At 52.1% G+C, this 15,707-nt stretch overlaps 11 protein-coding genes across 13 annotated transcripts in view; 6 read left to right on the top strand and 5 right to left on the bottom strand.

Moving 5' to 3' along the window:
* Positions 1-233: 233 nt before the first annotated feature.
* On the bottom strand, positions 234-989 carry PPTG_06126 (NADH-ubiquinone oxidoreductase 20 kDa subunit, mitochondrial; the record flags this gene model as incomplete). The annotated part of the gene is made up of 3 exons (XM_008900015.1): positions 234-586; positions 642-749; positions 812-989. The coding sequence occupies 3 exons, from the start codon at positions 987-989 to the stop codon at positions 234-236; spliced, it is 639 nt and encodes a 212-aa protein (XP_008898263.1).
* A 158-nt stretch (positions 990-1,147) lies between these two features.
* On the bottom strand, positions 1,148-2,192 carry PPTG_06127 (hypothetical protein). The gene is made up of 3 exons (XM_008900016.1): positions 1,970-2,192; positions 1,793-1,900; positions 1,148-1,732 (listed from the first exon to the last, which is right to left on the bottom strand). Exons 1-3 carry the CDS (start codon positions 2,124-2,126, stop codon positions 1,380-1,382), a joined length of 618 nt encoding a protein of 205 aa, XP_008898264.1. The 5' UTR covers positions 2,127-2,192; the 3' UTR covers positions 1,148-1,379.
* A 103-nt stretch (positions 2,193-2,295) lies between these two features.
* Positions 2,296-3,918, bottom strand: PPTG_06128 (hypothetical protein; the record flags this gene model as incomplete). The annotated part of the gene is made up of 6 exons (XM_008900017.1): positions 2,296-2,618; positions 2,690-3,141; positions 3,196-3,327; positions 3,387-3,449; positions 3,536-3,770; positions 3,832-3,918. The coding sequence occupies 6 exons, from the start codon at positions 3,916-3,918 to the stop codon at positions 2,358-2,360; spliced, it is 1,230 nt and encodes a 409-aa protein (XP_008898265.1). The 3' UTR covers positions 2,296-2,357.
* A 211-nt stretch (positions 3,919-4,129) lies between these two features.
* PPTG_06129 (hypothetical protein) lies at positions 4,130-6,476 on the top strand. The gene is made up of 3 exons (XM_008900018.1): positions 4,130-5,183; positions 5,247-5,342; positions 5,409-6,476. Exons 1-3 carry the CDS (start codon positions 4,141-4,143, stop codon positions 6,298-6,300), a joined length of 2,031 nt encoding a protein of 676 aa, XP_008898266.1. The 5' UTR covers positions 4,130-4,140; the 3' UTR covers positions 6,301-6,476.
* A 1,086-nt stretch (positions 6,477-7,562) lies between these two features.
* PPTG_06130 (CAMK/CAMK1 protein kinase) lies at positions 7,563-10,138 on the top strand. The gene has a single exon (XM_008900019.1). The coding sequence runs from the start codon at positions 7,608-7,610 to the stop codon at positions 9,954-9,956; it is 2,349 nt and encodes a 782-aa protein (XP_008898267.1). The 5' UTR covers positions 7,563-7,607; the 3' UTR covers positions 9,957-10,138.
* PPTG_06131 (hypothetical protein) lies at positions 9,972-10,955 on the bottom strand. Of its 3 annotated transcripts, XM_008900022.1 has the most exons (6): positions 10,845-10,955; positions 10,731-10,781; positions 10,637-10,673; positions 10,509-10,578; positions 10,386-10,439; positions 9,972-10,314 (listed from the first exon to the last, which is right to left on the bottom strand). In XM_008900022.1, the coding sequence occupies exons 1-6, from the start codon at positions 10,906-10,908 to the stop codon at positions 10,129-10,131; spliced, it is 462 nt and encodes a 153-aa protein (XP_008898270.1). In that variant the 5' UTR covers positions 10,909-10,955; the 3' UTR covers positions 9,972-10,128. The 3 variants fall into 3 exon arrangements, with proteins under 3 accessions (XP_008898270.1, XP_008898268.1, XP_008898269.1); XM_008900020.1 differs by lacking the exon at positions 10,845-10,955 and having other exon boundaries at positions 10,649-10,673; positions 10,731-10,824; XM_008900021.1 differs by lacking the exon at positions 10,845-10,955 and having other exon boundaries at positions 10,731-10,824.
* PPTG_06132 (hypothetical protein) lies at positions 10,911-12,566 on the top strand (the record flags this gene model as incomplete). The annotated part of the gene is made up of 1 exon (XM_008900023.1): positions 10,911-12,566. The coding sequence occupies one exon, from the start codon at positions 10,911-10,913 to the stop codon at positions 12,564-12,566; it is 1,656 nt and encodes a 551-aa protein (XP_008898271.1).
* Positions 12,567-12,901: 335 nt separating this feature from the next.
* PPTG_06133 (hypothetical protein) lies at positions 12,902-13,720 on the top strand (the record flags this gene model as incomplete). The annotated part of the gene is made up of 1 exon (XM_008900024.1): positions 12,902-13,720. The coding sequence occupies one exon, from the start codon at positions 12,902-12,904 to the stop codon at positions 13,718-13,720; it is 819 nt and encodes a 272-aa protein (XP_008898272.1).
* Positions 13,721-13,773: 53 nt separating this feature from the next.
* On the top strand, positions 13,774-14,558 carry PPTG_06134 (hypothetical protein; the record flags this gene model as incomplete). The annotated part of the gene is made up of 2 exons (XM_008900025.1): positions 13,774-13,950; positions 14,199-14,558. 2 exons carry the CDS (start codon positions 13,774-13,776, stop codon positions 14,556-14,558), a joined length of 537 nt encoding a protein of 178 aa, XP_008898273.1.
* A 116-nt stretch (positions 14,559-14,674) lies between these two features.
* On the top strand, positions 14,675-15,473 carry PPTG_06135 (hypothetical protein). Its single transcript, XM_008900026.1, has one exon. The coding sequence runs from the start codon at positions 14,823-14,825 to the stop codon at positions 15,315-15,317; it is 495 nt and encodes a 164-aa protein (XP_008898274.1). The 5' UTR covers positions 14,675-14,822; the 3' UTR covers positions 15,318-15,473.
* The window catches only part of PPTG_21824 (hypothetical protein), a gene marked incomplete at its 3' end in the record, with an annotated part of 6,551 nt that continues 6,265 nt past the window's right edge, over positions 15,422-15,707 (bottom strand). Inside the window, exon 4 of the mRNA XM_008900524.1 lies at positions 15,422-15,667. Within this exon, the coding sequence (XP_008898772.1) occupies positions 15,422-15,667 (246 nt within the window). The remainder of the gene's footprint in view (positions 15,668-15,707) is intronic.

The raw sequence follows: 15,707 nt of genomic DNA on the forward strand, positions 1-15,707 counted from the left end.
AGAGGACAAAACACTAGCGATAAGTATGAGGTCACTTGACGAGACACTGAATCTGAGGACAGTGTACATGTACAAGCTCTAAAGAAATTACAGACCATAGTGAAACCAAGTGTTCTGCCTTGATGACGGCTTGGCAAGATTACGCTGCCCCGATGATGGCCACCCCCTCCGTAACGGAGTCCGTTGCCAAGATGGACGCGCTATGATCACTAGGACCTCACCTTGATGCAGTCTCACTTGCGCAGCTTAAGCAAGAGCGACTTGTTGCCCTTAAGTTTCTTCTGGAGCTGCATGACACCGAACAGCAGGGCTTCGGCAGTCGGAGGACACCCTGGCACGTAGATGTCCACCGGGATGATGCGATTCACACCTCGCACCACGGAGTATGAGTAGTGGTAGTAACCGCCACCGTTCGCGCAGCTTCCCATCGAGATGACGAACTTTGGCTCGGGCATTTGGTCGTAAATGCGACGGAGGGCAGGCGCCATCTTGTTGGTGACGGTGCCAGCGACGATCATGACGTCGGTGCATCGAGGCGACGCACGGAAGAGCAGACCCATACGCTCAAAGTCGTAACGGGAGCCGGCTTTGGGGTACAGTTAGCTGTGGTGAATTGGACACAGAACCAAGAGGCAGCGTACCGGTGTGCATCATCTCGACGGCGCAGCAGGCCAGTCCAAAGGATAGAGGCCACAAGGAGCTCTTTTTACTCCAGTTCATCAAGTCGTCGAGGCGAGACACGACGTACTCTTCAGACCACAAGGCGTTTGTTAGAAGCGAAGCACAGCTAACACCTTTCCATGGGACGTACCAGCTCCATTTCGCGCTACAGCATTGCCAGCAAGAAGATCTCCGATGTCACCACGTTGCTGAAGCGCAGACTCGCTCGCCACAGTTGAAGTCGTGTGGAAGACACGATCGCAACTAGCGACTCCAGTTGTAGGCGTTGACACGCCACGTCGAAGAAGTTTTGAGCCAGCGCGCAACATGAACTTTAAACCAGCTACCTGGGTTCTCAAGAATGTGCTCTGGTCTCGAGGAGGCTACAGCGGATATGGCCTCAAGGCCTACCAATTTGTAGCCCTCCGTTTACTCGCGACGACGATGATGTCAAGCTACTAGGAACAGGCCAATGAAGTTCGAGCTTGTTTCGTTCAGACAACTCAGCATTGAACTTTCAACGATCCAAGTGATTACTGCATGGAACTCAACATGGTTCATTACCGGTATCTACACCGCGGCCAGGAGGTACGTAATTATGGTAGACACATGTGGTGTAGTGTTCATCCAGATTCATTTTGCTTTTGTCTTCTCTCAACGTTATACAGATGCTCGGTACAGCATTATCTCCCTGAGCCAAGCAAGCCAACGCCGAGTGTCTACTTCCTCAACTTGAGCAACAGCGACTTGTTGCCCTTGACCTTCTTCTGAAGCTGCATGAGACCGAACAGCAGCGCTTCGGCTGTGGGCGGGCAGCCGGGCACGTAGATATCCACGGGGATGACACGGTCCACGCCGCGCACCACAGCGTACGAGTAGTGATAGTAGCCACCACCATTGGCACAACTGCCCATGGAGACCACGTATCGCGGCTCGGGCATCTGGTCGTACACGCGACGCAGAGCCGGCGCCATCTTGTTGGTAAGCGTTCCAGCGACGATCATCACGTCCGTCTGACGCGGCGACGCACGGAACACCATACCCATACGCTCGAAATCGTAACGAGAACCAGCTGCAATGTGGAGATAAGCGTTAGCTTGAGAAGCAGCGAGAAAGAGGACACACGACGTACCGGAGTGCATCATTTCGACGGCGCAGCAGGCCAGACCGAACGTGATGGGCCACAGCGAGCTCTTGCGACCCCAGTTCACCAGATCATCGACGCGGGACACGACGTACTCTATGAGGGGATAATTATTACGGTTAAAAGGCATCTACAGGTCGAGGGATTGTCTGGAGAAGGACGTACCGACGCCGTTGCGGGCAGTGGCGTTGCCGGCCAGCAGCTCCTGGATGTTGCCGCGCTCGGCGGGAGCCGAGGACGTAGAGGTGGCGGGAACCGCCGAGGCGCAGCGGACGGCGGGCGTCCGGGCCAGAGCTCCTGAGCGGCGCACGAGAGACAGCATGGTGGGCTACAGAGGTCGATCGATTCTAGCCGCCCGCTAGGGAGGCCACAACCACCAAAATACCTGTGAAAGACGATTGTGGAGACAAATGAGAATGGAGAGGATACATGGAATTGAAGGTGTTTTCGACCGGTTGTTCGCATTCGCGGAGATAAAAGGACAAAGGTGACGAGGGAATTGCAGGCTATTATTCGGATTATTTGGTGTGTCGTACGTAGGTAGGTTGAAGTGCTACGGACAGAGGCAAAGAGTGCAGCGGGGTGAGAAGAGCATTGCGGACGCCAGTCGACCAAAATGGTTGCCTTGTTCGCCAGTAACGCCTTCCTCTGCTTCAGGGTCTTCATTTTTACTGGATTGGACTTTCTTTTCGGTACCTTCGCCATTCAAACCAAGTACCAAGTAAGCTGCTTCGTGCGTTGAAAGGTAGTCCTGCAAGCTCTCCGCGATGGTACTAGTGCGCTCAACAGGCTGGATGTCCACCAGACCGTCAATCTGCTTAGCAGCAATGCGTTGAATACAACGTCAGATAGTTGAAAGCGGTAAAAACCTGATTCTTCGCTTACCTGAGCTCCCGCAATGATATGTCGGTACCTTTCGAAAGGTTCAGCGTCGTACTCGTCGGTGATCTGCTTCTCGTAGAAATGAACAACGCGGAGAATATCCACTGGTCGCATCAGCTTGAGGACAGCATTGATGCAGCGACCTGCAACAGCTGACTTGTCAACGGCAACTACGAACACGTACTGCTTACTGACCACCGAGTTCACTGGGGCCGGAGGCACGATTATTGTTGGGATCGAGGAGACACAACGTAATACTTCCCGTGGAACGTGATGGACTTGGTCTATTGCTGGGCCCCCTTTGCCATGGGCTCCTAAAACGAGGAAATCGACCTGCTCTCTCTCCGCGATCAGCATAAGTTGGTGGGCGACTGATCTCTTGGTTTTGCACTCGTCACAGGTGATCGTGACGCGATTGGTAGGTAGTTGTAGCCGCGCACAATGAGCCTTATACTCTGCATATTTTCAGTTAGTGTACCATTTATTTTGACGGAGAATGTAGCACGCACCTTCAGCGATGAATTCACCGGAAATCTGCGGAAGTTGGCGACTAGCTGCCAGCTCTTCGTCTACGTTAACGATCACAAGTTGCCCTTGCCGTCGTAGCCGCGCCGCCAGCTCAAAAGCAACATAAGCTTGGCCTATATTTCCAACGCATTAGCTAGCAGCTAGCAAATTGTATTCCAATTGATAAACTTACGGCTGCCATCAACTCCGACCATGAACTTTGCAGTTGGAGACAGGCATTTGTTGTCAAGATGCTCTGCAGCAAACCCACACCGCGTATCATAAGTGCGTTAATATCCAAACAGCATTAATATTACTCGTAGGCCTCCACTGTAGATATACCTTCTTCCAGTCTACTGCGGAGCTCAGTGAGTGTAGCGTGGAGATCCAAGAAGAGACCGGACTCGCTTTCGCGCGCCGCCACCGCTGGATCATAGTCGGCGTCGTCCATCAAGTTGCAAAGCTGTTCGTGAGTCCATTCCGATATATCCTCTGGCACGAGAGTTTTGAATTGTGCAATGACTTCATCAGGACGATCTAGCAAGTGGACTCGGAACGTCTCATCGGTTAGTTCTGGCTACAAAGCATCACAAACAATTATCAGACTTTACCATACCACTTACAAACAACTCACATACCTCTTTAATGCTCAATATCAACCGCGTGATCTGGATACACAGCCGCAACGCCGGTGATAACTTCTTGAACGCCAACACATCGAGCATCTTCAACTGGCACCCTTTCACGAGCAGTAATAAAACGGTTATAAAACCGGAGTAAAACCAGTATTTCGTAGTAAAAACTGATTTAAAAAAAACCTCGACAAAACCGTTTTTCAGCAGTATATGCCGGTATGATAAAAGCAGTTTATGCCAGTATAATAATAGCAGTTTATACCGGTTTTTATCGGTTTCTTCAGTCGTAGCCACAGTCACTATCTGGTCACGATGCAGGAGAGTGGCGAGCTGCACCCGGCGCAGGTGCTCAAGAGCGGCCACGACGTGGGATCAAGCCACTACGCGGGCGGCGTGCCGCCCCACAAGCGCATGCGCAAGCCTATAGTGCGCAAGAGTGTAGACCCCAACGCTACCTTCATTAACTACATAACCCAGCGCCGCTTTGTTCAGGCTCGCAGCGTTCGCTCGCATGCGCTGCCGCCTCACTCGTTCTACAAGAAGCAAATGCTGCCGCCCATGGCCTACCCGGGGGACGACGATCTGGCCTCGTGTGTGTGCACCAAGTTCTGCCGCTGCTCTACCAACAAGCAGCGCTGCCCCGTTAACTGCCTCACATGGACGCCCGAAGGCCGCCGCCTCATCACGGGCAACTCGGTGGGCGAGTTCACGCTCTGGAACGGCCTGGCTTTCAACTTCGAGACCATCTTACAGGCCCACGACGACGCCGTGCGAGCTATGGTGTGGTCCCACAACGATAACTGGCTGGTCACGGCCGATCACGGCGGTGTGATCAAGTACTGGCAGTCCAGTATGACCAACGTGCAGCTGTTGCAAGGACACAGAGAAGCTGTGCGCTCGCTGAGCTTCTCACCGACGGATTTCAAGTTTGTCTCGTGCTCAGATGATGCAACGGTGAAGATCTGGGACTTTGAGAGTGGTCGCGAGGAGCGCGTGCTCACAGGACACGGTTGGGACGTCAAGTGTGTGGCTTATCATCCGCAGAAATGTCTGCTAGCTAGTGGTAGTAAAGACAACTTGGTGAAGATCTGGGATCCCAAGTCGGGAAACAGTCTAAACACGCTGCACGGACACAAGAACACGGTGTTCAAGGTGGCGTGGAACTCGAACGGTAACTGGCTGCTCACGGCCAGTCGTGACCAACTGATCAAGATCTACGATATCCGGATGCTCAAGGAGTTTGCCACGCTCAAGGGCCATGCGCGCGAGGTCACGTCCATTGCGTGGCACCCGTGGTATGAGCGTCTCTTTGTCAGTGGCTCGTACGACGGATCACTCATGTACTGGGAAGTCGGGTACGTTATCCTTCACTTTTAAGGTGGATGCAAAGTTTATTGATAATATGTGTGCTTTTACAGCAAGGAGAACGCGCTGGCGTCCATTCCACAGGCCCACGACACTGCCGTGTGGGACATTCAATGGCATCCTGTCGGTCATGTTGTCGCGACTGGAAGGTACGTTTACTCGACCATTGCTTGCTCACTCCTTGGAATTATTTAGCTTACTATATGACTGTACAGTAACGATCACAGCACGAAGTTTTGGTGTCGCAATCGACCGGGAGATCCGATGGACGACAAGTACAACGGCGGACAGACTGTGCTCAATGAGCACGAGACTGGCGAGGCAGTGGTGCACATGCGTGCAGCCACAGATGGTGCTGAAGTATTGCCTGGAATGGCGGACGGTGCCGCCAGCCTTCGTTCAAGCGCGATCAATGCAGCCAACTTCCAAACATTTAACAAGTCAGCCACAGACAACCGCGGGAATGGCGGTCGTCGTCCACCGCCCGACTCGTACACGTGCAATCGTTGCGGAACCAAGGGCCATTGGATCGAGGACTGCCCCACTAAAGACCAGCATAACCCCAGCGGCCAGATGCAGCGCAAGATCCCGCCTGAAGGGTATTTGTGCAAGCGCTGCAACATTCCTGGCCACTACATCTCCGACTGTACCGAGCCTAAGGTGCCGCCTCCGTCGTATACTTGCCACAAGTGCCGTCAAAAGGGTCACTGGAAGCAGGACTGTCCAATGGATGGGAACGGCGCTATCAATGCGTTGCTTAACCAGATTCGTCCTCAAGGCACTCCCGTAGTTAACACTGCAGTTCCGATGAGCACTGGTGGGGTGGGTCCTGTTCCTCCTCCTCCGCTATCAGCTCGAGGATTCCCTCCAAGAGGGATGATGCCCCCTCCACCGCCTGCTGGAGGTGCTGGACTGTTGGTGCCTCCGCCGCCTCCACCGCATATTCTTGCTGGCATGAAACGTGCTCGGGATGACGATGTCGGTGCTGGTATGCCACCGCCGCCCATGAACGGCTGGCCGCCTATGGCAGGCGGTCCGCCACCTCCTGGACTCGTGCCTGGTCAACCCGATCTTAAGAAACTGAGTCGAGATCCGCGACGGAGGTAGAGATGCACTGGAGACCTTATTGTTGGACAGCTAAGAGACGATTGATCGTCATTTTGACGAGTTCGGAGAGGAGAAAACGAGTGATAGTACTTAGTAGCGAGCCGAAAATGAATTGAAAGTGCTGGACACTGCCACGTTCTTCATTTTACTGTTTGTTGAGCTTACTTAACTACCACTTGTATACCGGTGCTATTGCTTTGACAGTGTTGACGCCTTGGGATTGCGCAGCTGTTGAAGTTCGGTTCAACTTGACCTGGGCTCCACGCAGATGTGAAGATCGCGTGAAAGAATCCACGCGTTTGACAGCGAAGCCCGCCTTGGACTCCAAGGCAAAGCAGCAGAAAGCACCAAGATGCCCACCATGCTGGGCTCAGCTTCTGAGCTCAACATGGTGTGCTGAGGCTTCATCCTCTCGACCTTAGTTTATCGTCATATGGTGTGACTGATTTCAGTCAACGCTGGAGGGGATCGGACTTTTGATCTGAGACTTTGTGCTGCTGCATGTAAAAATGTACGCATTTCCTGCTGTGCCGGCCCACACTGTTGTCGTTGCTACAAGCATGCGCGCGCAATTTGCGCCAAGCTTTCTGCGCCACATCGAGGCGTCTTGCATGGGGGTCCGCTGTCGGCGGCCATTTTCGACGTAGGACAGAGTTCAGAACAGCGTCGTCTGCCTCTCAGCCTGATTATTTATAGTTTTACAACAAACTTTTTCTATGGCGTTTTCCAGCTGCTTTTTCGCAGAACCCGCGACAACCGGCCGGCTTATCTCCAACACCTTGAAAATTAAGCACAAAAAATAGGACCAAATGTTAGAGCCTTTGCCTGGCATCATTATCAATAGGTAGTTACTAGTATGTGGTAGTAGTACTGCCATAGTCATATACTACCTAAAGGTTTCTGTACGTTGTATAATTTTCGTAGTGTCTAGTTCAACAGGGCGAAAATGTAATACGAAGTTTGTCACTAGTAACAAAGCATACGTGAGTTTTGTCCTGGATTATAGGACAAAAACCTCAATTAAACTTTAGGTTCATTATGTGGCACTTCACTTTGGAAGCCTCCATAGAACCTCTGTTTGTCAGGAATAGCTGTTATATATGATATATCGCACTTAAGCTGTGTCGAAGAGTCTCCTTACAAACTTCAAGTTAGTTTTTGTCCTATAAGGACAAAATCGGCCATAGCTTCATCGTACTTAAACGAATTTTGGTCCTTTTTTCAAGGACAAAAACTGTTGGGCTTATATCAACGGCCATTTCCATTTTTTCCCAGTTAGAAAAAAGCGCGCCGGGGAAGCCAGCGCGATGAAGACGCAGGGCGACTCGGACCGGAGCGCCCACGTGCCGTCCACCGCACTCCTATTACAGCAAACCCGAGCCTCTGTGCCCATGTCCGCGAACCAGCGTCACAAACAGCTCACGGGCGGCTCCTCCGACCGCTTGCGTAGCCCCGAGGACCGTCGTCACACCGCGGGACGACGACACAGCCACGTCCCGGCGGCCCCGGTGTCGGCGCCCTCGTATCAGCATCTCGGCGCCATCGAGAGCGTCCGTACGGCGCTTAGCAGCACGGGAGGCGTGAGCGCCGGCGCGAATAACGTGGGACACGAGGTCATTCTAAGCGGCGCGCTGAATAAGCGCGGCCAGTTCTTCAAGACGTGGCTGCCTCGCCACTTGGTGCTGTCTCGAGGTGCTCTTCAAGTATACAGGAAGAACCCGTACGTACAGCAACGAGAGAAGGACGTAGCGCGGCTGGAGAAGAAGCTGCTGAAGATGGAAGTAAGCAGAGCCGATGCCATCCGCGTAGAGTCCACGGACGCCTTCAAACACCACCCTTTCTGCTTCATCCTCGTGGCACGGAAGCGCTCGCGACGCTTGGGCATATTAAGCAGTAATGATGACGCCACAACGAGGAGCGCCGTCAGCTTCAGCAGCGCGGGAGGCAACTGCTTCCAGCACCGTAAGGAGAGCAACTTGGACTCCCGACGGCTTGATGACGGCCCCGTCGTGCTGTATTATCTTCAAGCCAGTAAAGAAGCCGAACGGCAGCGCTGGATTCGCGCTCTACAGCGCTGGATTGAAGGCGAGAGCCCGGCCAAACTGGGACGTGGGATCCTCAACTACATTGTGAATAACGAGTACAGTAACTTCCGCTACGGACAGAAAGTAGTGAGCAGTGGATCCTCCAGGTCTGTGGTGGGTGACTGCGGGTCTACCGCGGCCTTATCCCCGGCGTCACAGGCTGGACGCAGTGTCGAACAGGAGTTCCCGGTGCTCGCGAATTTGATCCGTGACATGCACGACTGTAAGAAGGAGGACGAGATGATTTACATCCTGGACCAAATTTTAGGAGAAGTGCAGGACGGTGCGAACAGCGGTTACATCAAGAAGCTCATTGCCACGGCCGGAGAGGTGAAACTGGAGCAGTCGGAGCACATCTGGACGACTCATGTAAAGACGGCGTACGCTAATATTATGAAGGCGTTGCAGACGGCGTCCTCAGGACAGGAACCCAGCAGCCAGGCACCGACACTGCGAGCTCCTACGTACGCGATGCGTCAGAATTCAGCTGGTAGTATTGACTCGAGTGAGAGCAACCGGTCGCTGAACAATGTGGACTTGGCGTCGTTCCATAGATTCTACAAGCTCGGACGGAAGCTGGGATCGGGTGCCTTCTCTGTAGTGCACATTGCCACTCACAGAGAGACGAGGAAGCAGGTTGCTGTCAAGTGTATCGCTAAGGCGAGTCTGGGGCCTCAGGACGTGCATTCTTTGAAGCAAGAGGTGGAGGTTATGTCGAGTTTGAACCACCCTAACATCGTGCCGTTGTTAGACTACTTTGAGGAGGACAGATACTACTACATTGTGACGCCGTTGTGTACCGGTGGCGAGCTGTTCGACGACCTGGTGAAACGTAAGAGTTATACAGAAGAAGACGCCCGTGTACTCATGCGGAAGCTGGCGAGCGCCATTGACTACCTTCACTCACGTGGTATCGTGCACCGTGACTTGAAGCCTGAGAATATTTTACTCAAGACCTCAGCTCCTGGTGCCGAGGTGATGATCGCGGACTTTGGTTTCGCTAGACCCATGAATGGCTCACGTCGCGGCACTGCGTGTGGCACTCCAGGCTATGTGGCACCAGAAGTGGTGCAGGGCGAACCGTACGGCGCCGAAGTGGATTGCTGGAGTCTTGGTGTTATTCTCTTCATCCTGCTGTGTGGATACCCGCCGTTCCCTGGCGCTAACCACGCGACGGTGCTTGATAAGGTCGTAAAGGCCGAGTACAAATTCGAGTCGCCATACTGGGACGAAGTGTCCGATGAGGCCAAGGATTTGGTGACGGAATTGTTGACTGTGGATCGTACCAAACGTCTTGATGCGTCGGGTATTCTGGCTCACCCGTGGATGGACGAGACACGTGCGTCTGCCATCAGTATCACGGATGACAATGAAGTCAAGAAGCGCATCACTCGCAAGTGTTCGGACCTGCTGCCGGCGTTGCACCAGATGCGCAAGCACAGCTTGACCCACGGCAGCCCGAAGATCCGTCCGTCCGATATGAACGTGGACGATATCGAACTAGACGAACTGACCATGAACAGCGACAAGGAAATGCTCGAGCGTGAGCTGGCTGACATGGACGGCTTCTAGAGTGAGGGTTATCATTGGAAATAACCCCATTGTAAGTGACCTGCTGAGCCCCCGGAGGCTCAAGAGTCTTCGGAGTTGTGTGTATTCATGTGTGTAGTTGCATGCCTATGGTCCACTAGGCTTTGAAACTAATTGGGTAAAATAACAAACAACATTTGTATTTGCAACGTGCTCAGAGTCCCATATCTTCGGCCTCTTTTAGAGCGATCTGCGTCTGGATCGCTTCTCGGGTCATGAGCTCACAGAAGGCCTCAAAGTCCAGCGCTGACAACAGGAGTTGCAAGTTTCCCGTCGCGTCCTCGTGCTTGGGACTGCGTTGCAACGCTCGACAGTGCGCAAAGAACTCGTTGGGGGAAAGCTACGACAACACTAACGTAGATAAGCGCCCACAATTGTTGCGTTGCGAAGTAGAACTGTCCAAGGGCTTACCTTTTCTTGGCGGAGGAAGGTCGCAATGACGTCTTCGAACACTTTTTCGTAGCTCTACAAGCAACAAAACATCAATGAAAAGTATTGAGTTGACGGTCATGAAAAGACAAGCATTCCTCTAACCTTGAATAGTTCATGCACCTCGTGACCATGTTCTTCATCCGCCTCTACTCCATGGAACGAAGCAGCGTGTCTGGCAACAGCCACATTAACCTAATGACAAATAACCAAGTTGCCAAGTTGCTACCAACTTTTGCACGAACCCCGACAGCATCGCCTCCACCTCCTCTAACAACGCAATGCATCAGTCCTCTAGACACTCCTCATGAACCAACTGACTCAAACCTTGGTCACAAAAGGCAACTAGTCTTGCCACCACGAGGTCCGAACTCTCCACTGCCAGCAACACTTCGTCCATTTTAGCCCGCCTCTTCAACTTACAAAACCAAATTTACTTGCATTTTGTATGCGATGAAAAATACCACCCTCGCTTCGATAAGCCATTTCTCCAGTTTGTGACCATCAATGGAAGCGCGTGATGCGATCGTATCGTGGCTGGAGCAGGACGACAACTTCTTGCGTGTAACAGCGTCGTCCCCGTTCTCTCCTTCCACCCGCCGCGGCAGCGTCAACCTGCGCGACGTGGTACAGACTGAGAGCCAAGCGCTCAACGAGCTCGCGGCGTTCGTGAACCGGAATCTCCCAGGCTCAAACTGGGACTCTAGACACGCTAAACAGATGCTTAAGCACTACCTGCTGGAATACCGCTCCACGGCCGAGATGGCGGCAAACCCCCAGTTCATACTGGACGAAAGGGACGAGCTGCTTGGGATCCGGACGGTGCAAGCCAAGCTAAACGCCATGTGTCGCCATTTCCAGCGACTGCAGCAGCTCCATGATCCCGTGGTGATTGCCACCAAGGAAGGAGAGAGGAAGAGGATGGAGAGAGGGAACGAGAACCAGCAGAGCAATGGACAAACGCAGGAACAACCAAACGCGACCCAGATAACGCACGTGAAGGTGCATATCGACTTGATGGAGACTCAACCCAGTGAGAGGGAGGAGCTGGTGCCTGAGAGTGAATTGAGTAACTCGTATGAGAACAGTGAGACGGACAGAGAGACGTCTCTCAGGGAACGGTGTAATAACTCGATAGTGCATGAAGTTGGATCGAAGAAGGAAGCGAATCAAGTGATCAATGGAAAGAAAAAATACCTGGAAGTTGTGAGTAAAACGAAACCAGGCAAGCAGAATCTAAAAGGAAAGAAGAATATTACGAAATTGACGCAGACGCACAAGAAAAAAGAGGTGATACTATCGACTCCTCTGGTCACGCTAACATCGGGTGAAGAAAAGGAAGACGAAAGGTTCTCGAGTATCAGCAACTCTAGTCGAGGAAAGAAACGATTGACGAGGTCACCGTTGAGTAAGGGTGGTGGTAATTCTCCGAAGTCTAAGAAAAAACAACGCGTGGAGACTCTAACCGAGAATAATGGTGCAGTGGACTTAACACCCACTCAAACCACGCAACCAGTTACCAGTTCTGCTTCTGAAGGCTCACAAGATTCCCCATCGAACGAAGCTGTGAATGGCTTGCCATCTTCATCTTCTGTTCAAGGCCAACGCGTTACTGCATCTAAACAGAGAAGGCAAGACGCCAAGGATGCAGCTCAAAAATCGACCGTCGTACCAGATGCCTTGCGCTCGGCAATCGCCCAAGTTGTTTCGCAGCGTCAACAGCTTTTATCTCGTCAGGGTAGTCGGAGTGACAGCGACTCTGGCACGAGCGATATCGATGCTATGAATCCTATTCCAAGCGCATCTCATAGTACCCCGCCAGTGGATACCCCTCCCAGTCGATACGAACCGGTACTGTCTGCAGGTTTTCTTCCGCCGTTAATTGCCATGTCAAAAACCTTTAGCGAAAAGTCGAATATGGAGCGGAAGCGCGCGCTCTTCCGCGCTAAGCAACTCGCCTTCGAGCAGCTGAGATGGCAGCGTGAGAACGAACTCCAGCAGCTTGAGTTGAGCTTGCTACGCCGCGAAATGGAAGCCCGCCAGAGTCTCGTTCAACAGGAGCTCAAGCTCCAGAGAATGCGCATGCGAGCTGACCTCATCCAGCCCATGATTGCTGCTGGTGCTAACGTTACAGAGATTGCTGAACGATTGAGGTTACTCTAGGTCACTCTCAAGTGCATTTCTATTTCTAAATGGTGCATTTGGAGTTGTGGTAATGGTCCCAAGTTGGAATCAACCGTCGGTGAAGCCTGATGGAGTAGTTGGCGGTGCAACGCAACGTCATTGTGGCCTGGCTGGAGCAAGGAGATCATTTTCTACAGGCAACAGCGTTCTCAACTCTATCTGGAGTTTATCCGCGTCCTAGTGTCTCTCAACTTCAAGCGGCCGAACAGATCGAGTGTCAGGCCTTATGCAAGTTGGCAGCGACGGTAAACGCTGCTGTGCCTCAATCTCATTGGAGCGGTGCGTATGCCAGGCAAGTGCTGCAGCGCTATCTAATGGAGTTCAGGGCGGCGGCGAGACAAGCGTCGCTACCAGGGTTTACTGTAAATACAACGGACGAAGCATTCGGTATCCGAACAAGTGAAGACCAACTCAACGCGATGTGCCCACACTTTATGAGATTACAACTGCTGCATAACTCAAGGATACGGGCAGCTATGAGAGGTGGTATCCTGTTTGAAATAAACCAAGAGAAGACTACCGAAGTGCCGTATGTTGATGAATGTACTCACCAAGGTAAGATGATGCCATGGGAAGGAACTGTAGACCTCCAGTCAATCCAAGGAGGCACACCCTATCCTCTAGAAGTCACGGAGCCTCCAAATCAAGGCCATAACACCGAGGGTGTGATGGCAAAAAGCCACTTTCGTCCAGACGTATCAATGGAGCATAGAACAGAAGATACTGTGGTCAAGAACAAGGACAAAAGCTTTCCGAAAGAGCTTACGCCTCCGAACACGGTGATGAAGCGAGTGGTGTCGGCTAAGCGTAAACAGAGAGAGCAGCAGGAGAAGGAGAAATATGTCAGAATGCCCAACTTCACGGCTAATGGAGAAGATGACGATCTTCCATTCTTCCGTAGTAAAGCGAGGGTGATCAAATCCACGACTTCGAATAGTGAAGAACAGTGGCTAAAGCGGAAGTCGAGACGGGAAGCGAGTCCAGGGAAATCGAAACAAAGTGAGCAGAAAACACCCCCACGAGCCACGAGGAGTTCAGTTAGAACACCAACTCGTGTGACATGGAGCACACCAAATCGAATCAAGAAGTCACTGGGAAATGCACGAAAGCGTTCACCGAAGATCGCCCGGTAGATAAATCTGTTAGCAACACCTCGGAGTCTGAAAACCCAGCAGCCAAGATTGAAATGAGCACTGCAGCTCTCAAGGAATTACTAGCGACGAATGGAGCTAGAAGCATCGCAGGTGCACCGAATGCTGCTAAAGACTCGCCAGCAACAGGAGAATTTGTGAACGGTAAATACTCAGAGACACTGAACGCAACTAAATCTGATCAACCTCAAGCAGCAGCACGTCAAGCTCTAGTGCGGGTTCTGGCTAGACCTGAAAATGGGATGCAAACTCTAGTAGAACCACAAAATGATACGCAACCGTCTACTCCGTCTCAAAGCGTCTCGATAACAGATACACAACCCTCCATACTAACAGACCTGCCAGTCCAAAACACTCAAGACACTGCTGCCTAGCCACGCTTTAAAGTTTCAGATGCGCTTTGGTTAGCTATTGCTCAAGTCGTCTCACAACGTCAGAGGCTACTTAACTTGCATCGCAGATCCATCAACCCGACTATAGCGACACTGACTACGCTCCAAGTGACCACGAGGATGAGGAAGAAAAGGCCTCCACTCCGCCAAGTCAAAGCACGAACAACGTCGGACCTCCGTACTCTCCTTTTGCCGCCGATAAAAGTGCATCTTTCGATGGAAAACTTAACAACCATGGCCAGCCCACAGTCTCAAGAAGTAGTAGCTCACCTAGTCCCAAGGCGACACTCATGACTGGCCATATCCCTCCACTGCTCAACGTGCCTCGTATTATCAGTGGTGGACACAATCTCGAGCGGAAACGAGCTTCTTTCGCGCTAAGCAGCTCGCCTTCGAGCAGTTCAAGTGAGAACCAGCTGCAGCATTAAGAGGTGGAGTTGTTGCGACACGAAATGAAGACGCGCGATGCCTTCGCCCAGATGGAGATTGAGCTTCAACGCATGCACATTCGAGCCGAAATTATCCAGCGTATGATCCTCACGGGTGCAAGTGTTGAAGACATCTTGAAACGATTGAAGATGCTTTAAATACTTTTTTTAACTTCAACATGTTCTAGTTTAAGTAAATCCGATTCTGATTGGCTCTTGAATTTATTGTAAACTCGAAACGACCAATCAAATCAATTTAAGAAAATGCATGTGAAGCGGTCACTGTCCCAGGCGGATCGTCGACGTCTTATCGCTGCGAGCGCTAGCGCGAGCGATTCGGATGTCACGGGGGAGCTCTCGGAGGACGATAAGCCGCTGAGATCCGTGGCGCAGAGAAAGAAGCGCAAGGTCGAAGGTCAGGAAACGCCACAAGCCAAGAAAGCCTCAAATGAATCTGAAAATGAAATAATCGAACCGATTTTTGAGGACGATTCGGCTGTTGATGAGGCAGAACTTCAACTTTTGGCAATTGAATCTCGGCGTCTCGACTTCGAGGTGGCCAAGTGGAAGCAGCACCAAGCGCTCAGGCACGAGACGCTGAAGCTCAAGAGTGAAGAGATCACTTTAAAAGAGACAACCACCAAGCAGAAACAGCAGACGCAGATGATGGAGCTCCGAGCAAGACTCATTCAGGCACTGGACGAGGCTGGTAAGGACCCTGCTGAATCCAAGAAATACCTCGCACTACTAGAAGAATGAAGACAAATGGAGAGAATGATCGGAATTCACGTAGTACAATTGATTATTCAGCGACAGGAGTGAATGCTGTACGTTTTTCACGTACCTAACATACCGCGGCAAAGTTACATCTCCTTGTCCATGAACTCCTCGTAACTCTGACCGAACAGCCGCTGCACGTCGCGTTCGATGTCGCTCTTGGACACCTTCCAGCCCGTGGCGAACAGCTTCTCGTACATGTCCACCAACACCTCGCCGATCACGTCGCGCGAGTGGCTCCACTTGTAGATGAGCTGGTCCAGCACACGCGCGTCCGAGTGCTGACTCGTGAACGCCGTGCCCAGGATCTCGATACGCATGCGTGTCAGCTCCTCGATGATCGACGGGTTGTTGCAGTACCACCAGCAGCCG

Source organism: Phytophthora parasitica, assembly GCF_000247585.1.
Source record: "Phytophthora parasitica INRA-310 unplaced genomic scaffold supercont2.9, whole genome shotgun sequence".
Taxonomy (NCBI): domain Eukaryota; phylum Oomycota; class Peronosporomycetes; order Peronosporales; family Peronosporaceae; genus Phytophthora; species Phytophthora nicotianae.